Raw genomic sequence first — 6,631 nt, 5'->3', positions numbered from 1 at the left:
GGGACAAAATTGTTTTCAGAGGATAAAATGTTTATCTACTTCTATCCCATTCGTGTTTCTGCCGTAAAGCAATTGTGCTTGCATAGTTATTGTGGTTTTCCACCCTTCAGGGTGGTATTTACCAGTAAAATTATAGCCTAACTAGACCTAACGCCATGCCATTGCAGGTAAATTGTACCTACATATTTGATTTTTTTTTAATAATGTCTCAACGTGGGTTTTACTATGTTAATGCTGGACTGAAGTGAACGGCGTATTCTCTTGGCAGCCCGCGTAAATTCTTTAGCAAGCCAACTTTACTGCTACTACTTAAGCTAAAATTAACATTAGCAATTGAGTCATATTACTTTAGAACCACAATGCATGAGGGGTGTTATGGGCGTCATTGAATATTTCGTGATGGTCTAGTACTGTTCATGTCTTACAAGAGCCGGTTACTACTTTTCGTCAGGAGGGTCATCAGCTTTTCTCCCATTGTCAGTTGTAAAAAAATTTAAGGTGAAATTAAAATCTTTAAAATTAACAATCTAGTCATGCCATAGATATATGTAATATATTAAGTAGGGCAAACGTAATAACTGAATACCCCATGTTTGTAAGTATAGGAAGCTAAAATTTTTTTGTCATTTTGCTTGAGAAAAATAATCAGATTCATTGGTATTTTGACGTTTTTATACCAGTTTTATTCTTGTTTTAAATTCGGGGATGCCCGTCTGCAATTACAATACAGTCATAACTCACGATAGTTATTATTCAACAGATAAGAAGTATAATTACAAATAAAACAAAATCACATCCATATTTTTATTGATAGTCAGAAACTACATGAAACATTTTGGTTACATTTCAGAATAGATAAATTACGAAATGCAGTATGAATAAGTACCAACCATTTGTGGGAGTGAAAGAAGTGAAAATATGCAGACCCTGCAATCTGCAACCATATATTTTTTTGCAATAAGTTCTTAGTAAATATTCATAACAGAAAGAGTGCACATAGTTTTGTTCATTAATATCAACTACGAAAAAAAACTTAAACAACAATTGCGTCACCTGATACTCGTATAGTAGGTATGTTCTTATTTTTTTTTTATTTAGATACAAACAAAACTGTGCTTTATCGTTTGCAATTAAGGTATTCATAAATCTTGATTGCAGATGATAAATTCATGATATATTAATTGCATCATTGCAATGAACAATTTAAATTATAGATAGTTTTTTTACGCCGTATAATACATACCAAATCGGCGTAATCTAATTAGTATTAATCGAAGACATAATTGTAAAATGATTTAAAAATTATCTATAGTGAACGTCAAGTTGATTTGTTTGATTTATTTTCAGTAGAAACACAATTAGGTGGTGTGGGAGGGGGGCCCATTTATGCCAAATACAGCAACAATATCTTAAACTTTATGTTAGTATATTGCCTATGTTGATAATTTGTAATCATACAAAATCGAAAACTAGAACTTTTAAAAAGAGCAACATGAAGGCCAATTAAAAAAATAACGTATTGTAAGAGTATGTAGAGTTCTATATTGTAAGCGGCATTATATCATCGGGAAGTTGAGGAGTGCGCGTATCACATCCCGTACATGTACTAACACAACGGTGGTATTTTACCCAAAAACTTGCAACATACATAAATAATTAAAACCAAGGAAGTGGAGATAAAATATATTGGCAAGGTCACGATAGTCTTGTAGTTGTAGTGACTGTGTCAGAATTGGAATCAGTGTCATCAGGCTACTTTCCTCTACGGAATATGCGGAAGGTTCAAATGTCTTGAACTCCAGAACTAGGTTCAGTTTCCATCTCATTCTTATTTTAGTACATAAGGAAGTCATGTTAAGAAGTAGATTTGACATATTGAAGATATTGTTGACATATCGAAGATATTGTTTGAGATTGAAATTTGGAGAGGAAGAAGTAAGCAAGCGAAGGTAGGGCATATTACCTAAAACAATCTTGGAAGCAATTTCAAAATATCTATACATATAATAACCTGGGGAATCTAATTTAGGGCATCATGAATTTTAAGAGTGACTAGATAGAATCTTTATCTATGCTGGTGTTGGAATTGGTGTAAGTCTTTGGTTACCACAAAGAGAGCGCTTAGAAATGTAGTGAATAGTCACTGGAACGACTCCAATACTATCTGATTTTTAGGCTACAGACTGTTAGTGTTATGTGAAGTATAGGTGAAAAATAGTCTCAAGTTGCCTAGTGAGAAGCTGGTAATAAATTTTCTCATATTGGTTGGTGAGAGACTAGTAATAAATTATCTTACGTTGGCAGGTGTGAGGGTAGAGATAATTAATCTCACGTTGGTTTATAGGAGGTAGACGATGAATAATCTCATGTTGCTTGGTGAGAGGGTAGAGATGACTAATCTCGCGTAAGCTGATGTGAGGGTGAAGGTAACTAATCTCACTTTGACTGGTGATAAATCCTCTCATGTTGGCTGGTAAGAAGCTGGTGATAAATTATCTCACGTTGACTGGTGAGAGATTGGCAAGAATAATCTCATATTAGCTGGTGAGAGGGTGGAGATAAATTATATCACGTTGGCTGGTGAGAGGGTGATGTTGAATAATGTCACGTTGGTTGTTGAGAGAGTGGAGATAGCTAACCTAATAGTGCCTTGTGAAAGGCCGGTGATAAATATTCTTACGTAGCTTGTGACAAATTATTTCGTGTTGGTAGATGAGATACTGGTGACGAATAATCTCACGTTGGATGGTGAGACGGTGAAGGTAACTAATTTCACGTTGGCTGGTGTGAGAGTGGATATAACTAATCTCACTTTGGCTGGTGTGAGGTTGACAATGAATAATCTCGCGTTGGCTGGTGAGAGGTTGGTGATAAATAATCTCACGTTGGTTGGTGAGTGAGTGATAATGAATAATCTCGTTGACTGGTGAAAGGGTGATGTTGAATAATCTCACGGTGGCTGGTGAGAGGCCGATGATAAATGATCTCACGTTGGTTGGTGAGAGGTTCGATCATGGTTGTTACATGTGCAAAAGCATGGAAGGAGTTGCACATTACATCCAATGTCAGCACTCATAGAGTGACAATTGTAATTTGATGAATATTCTGAACAAAATTCTGACAGGTGTGGAAGCACCGTAAATCCCTTCTACATGGCAGACACGGCCCAAGAGTCTGGCAGATGTGGAGCGCCCTAAATCTCTTCCACATACATAAGTTTCAGGTAATGTCAGTATCTTTGGGCTTCTAGGACGAAGCATACTAATATGGCCGTATTAGCGGCATTATGTTACCGGGAATCTGAGAGGTGCGCGAGCGACATCCCGAAGGCAGAGCAGGATGCCTTCCCTCCTCGCGAGGACGTGCTACGTGAAATTAATACCCTTATCGATTGTATTAATCGTTTTATATATTTTTACTTTGTCATGTTACTAAAATATGTACAATTACATATTTCAAGACCTATACCCTCAAAAAGCTGTCAAAAAATGTCAAACTTTTTATTTCGATGACCTGTTCATACAAGGAATTTTTATCCGTTAAAGTTGAACATACAATATAGTAACAACATGAATAACATACATTGAATACCTCACATAGAATAACATACATTGAACAACTCACATTGAACAACTTACATTGAACAGCTCACATTGAACAACTCACATTGAACAATTCACATAGATAAATCTATTCTATTCTAAAAGATCTTATTATATCGGCAAGAGATTTAGATGGTAACTCTCTTGCTCTACAGACTTCTTATACGAACAATACTCTCTCGTTCTACAGAATCCTATCAATGGTGGTGTGAATATTCTAAGCCATGAGTGGACAATGACAGTCTCCTCATTGCTTAGCCAGTAGATAATACTCGTTGTCTATCGGTAGGTATATCATTTAAAATCTTAATTTTATTACATCGATAAAGATAGTACGACAGATATTAATCAAGATGATAATTATATAGATGTCGTTAACAACAAGTACTTATGTGAATGTTAGATTTTTCAGGTCACAATTGGAAGTAATAAAGAGAGATGGAATATTTAAGTTTAACAAGCTTTCCTATTAGGTATCATAATTATTTCTTATGCTAGACATCTACTGATTTTATAAAGTAGGTAAATATTTAAAATCTCTTAGATGATGATTATAATTGTCGTGGTTAAAAGCATTTATACCGAAGCTTACAGCACTGTGGCGACGTCGGAATTGTCCATAATTTTATTAGAAACTATTGAATACTGTTCAGTTTTCCAAATTGATTACTTAATTTTTTTTTCAGATAGGTAACTTAAATGTTAATTATAGAAAAAATTATATATAAATGTAACACTAAAACATTGCAGTTAGTTAATATTTTACTTATGAAGTTTTTAAGTAGGTATTTTTTGGTATCAAAATTCAAATTTTCAATAATAACTTATTAACACTCAAATAAGTAATAGTTTACTAACCTCATACTTCTTATTGCACGATTAATAATTCTGATTGTTATCAGAATACTTTTTGAAATAATCATAATTATAGAAGTACTGAAAATTGTTCAATTATTTTTGATAATTGACAGATAATTGCAACCATTTGTAAGTATCCGTATGAACGCTCTAAATGCGTTGCCGTTTACGATGGAAATGAATGAAACCTTATTTTAAAATCGAACTATAAAATACACACCGTTTTTACGACGTCAAAGCTGAGCTAATAATTATATATGTAACTGGAATATTAAAGTGTAGACAACTTCAACAACATCGATAAAGGAAATGATAAACTAAAATATTTCATCTCTATAGAATTTGCAGTTGATAGTTCTGCCATGCTTACAACTTCTATAGGTATTCAATATTCTTTATTCTTATATTATATATGTAGTGTAAACAGGAAACAAATATTGACAGTATATAAGATTATTGTATCTACAAATGTTTAATTTTAGATGACACAACGACAACATACCTACGTGTATGTAGTGGTCTATAATACCTATTGACATCAATGTATTATAATTAACATATATTTTCCTGAACTATTAAATTAACTATAGGATACTCGTTCGATTCGATGTAACTTTTATATCTATTAGTGCGGTTTTATTTAGGTAAACATTAAAGCGTTCACGGACACTCAATGGTGCAAGTTGTAATAACAACGAAACTTTTGTCTCATTTAGAGTCCGTAAACGTGAAAGTATTTTAATGTACTTAGTAGTTACTGCAGTTCCTGACTGCCACTAACATTAAAATAAAATGGTATTTTTAATAGAAACGCAATAACTGCAAGCTCCTATTAGTGTCTCTCTTCATCATCTTAAAAAACTATATAATAAGTTACATTTTGAACATATTATTAAATATAATAACAACTAGTTCCGTACCTACAGGTATAGGTATAAAGAAAGTTTGGTATAAAATCCTTATAGTACAAATATGGAATTCTAAAGACAGGTACAAATTACATAGCAAGTAGAAATACTGAATTGTGATGATGTACAGTCATCTTTAAATGTAGGAATGTAGGTTTTACCATGTAGTTACTTAATTCTACTTCGTAGACGTTGGTAGCTTAGAAAGTACGATATATTTTTTTTTATTTTGAATTGTTGAACGGCTAAAACATCTAAGTAAACGGCTACTGTTTCACAAAATACAACATTTTCATTATGTAGCTAACATAAAATCACTCACTAATAATGGTCAAATCTGACTATGTGAGCGTTAACATTAAAGTACTCTATTATATTACGATTAATGTTTTCTAATATGATAGATGTAAATCGTTTATAATTTATATTTATATATATATATATATATATGATGATAATCAATAACAATATTAAAATATTTCGATAATTTTCATTGAGTTAATTTCAACATTTCATAAATTAATTAATCTACTTAATAAAATATGATCAATTAAATTTTACAATAATTTTGTATCTTTCCAAACCAAAAATAAATTGTAATAAACAATATAATTATACTCTATATTTTTAACTATAATTTCCATTGTCCATCACATCTCATTTTTATGCTGAAACTATGCACTAACACCGCAAGGGCATATAAACTTCTTTGTATCAAATATAGCATCTTTTAATAAATGTTAATTTTGGCCTTGTCAGGCGAACCCTCAACGACAGCACCATCTGTAAAGCTTGTGTAGTTGTGATCTAATCCTCTGCACTCAATGTCGCGACCTGCGCCGGCGCCGCTGTCAGTCGCCCTTATCCTCTTTGCGGTTCGGGCTCAGGGAACCGCCACCCTTGTTCCTGTGGACACGTCATTCTCACTCACTCACTGGCGCTTATGTGCTATTGTAGGACAGTGGTGACCTTACGCGTAAAGTAACTATTGATCATATAACCTTACTCGATAAGAGAACTACAAACTTTTCTTAATTACTATGAAGCTAATGTCTAAGTATAAATAGAATATACCCATATATACATATGCCCCGGGACAATTATTACTCAGAGGTACATACTCGTATATACAGAAGTAATCTGCATGAGTACCTCGTTCCATTTGTGTTTCTACTGCTAAGGCAACTGTGCTTGTATGGCTATGTTCAGTTGAAGAGTGGAGATATGTATAACAGTTTAAATCTTAGGAGCGGCAACATTATA

The 6,631-nt window shown here is 33.1% G+C and overlaps 1 protein-coding gene across 4 annotated transcripts in view; it reads right to left on the bottom strand.

Annotated features, from left to right (window-relative positions):
- Nucleotides 1-790: 790 nt before the first annotated feature.
- The window catches only part of LOC113520702 (uncharacterized), a 131,327-nt gene continuing 125,486 nt past the window's right edge, over nucleotides 791-6,631 (bottom strand). For all 4 annotated transcript variants that reach the window (XM_052896755.1, XM_026906112.3, XM_026906120.3 and 1 more), the window contains one exon: nucleotides 791-6,274. Coding sequence is in view for 3 of the 4 variants with exons in the window: in XM_026906112.3 (XP_026761913.1) it covers nucleotides 6,220-6,274 (55 nt within the window). In the remaining variant the exon portion in view is untranslated. The remainder of the gene's footprint in view (nucleotides 6,275-6,631) is intronic.

The sequence above is a fragment of the Galleria mellonella genome, unplaced genomic scaffold (assembly GCF_026898425.1).
Source record: "Galleria mellonella isolate WM207_F2 unplaced genomic scaffold, CSIRO_AGI_GalMel_v1 utg33, whole genome shotgun sequence".
NCBI lineage: Eukaryota > Metazoa > Arthropoda > Insecta > Lepidoptera > Pyralidae > Galleria > Galleria mellonella.
Note: the sequence above shows the minus strand (reverse complement) of the source record. Positions and strands in the feature narration are given on the sequence as shown.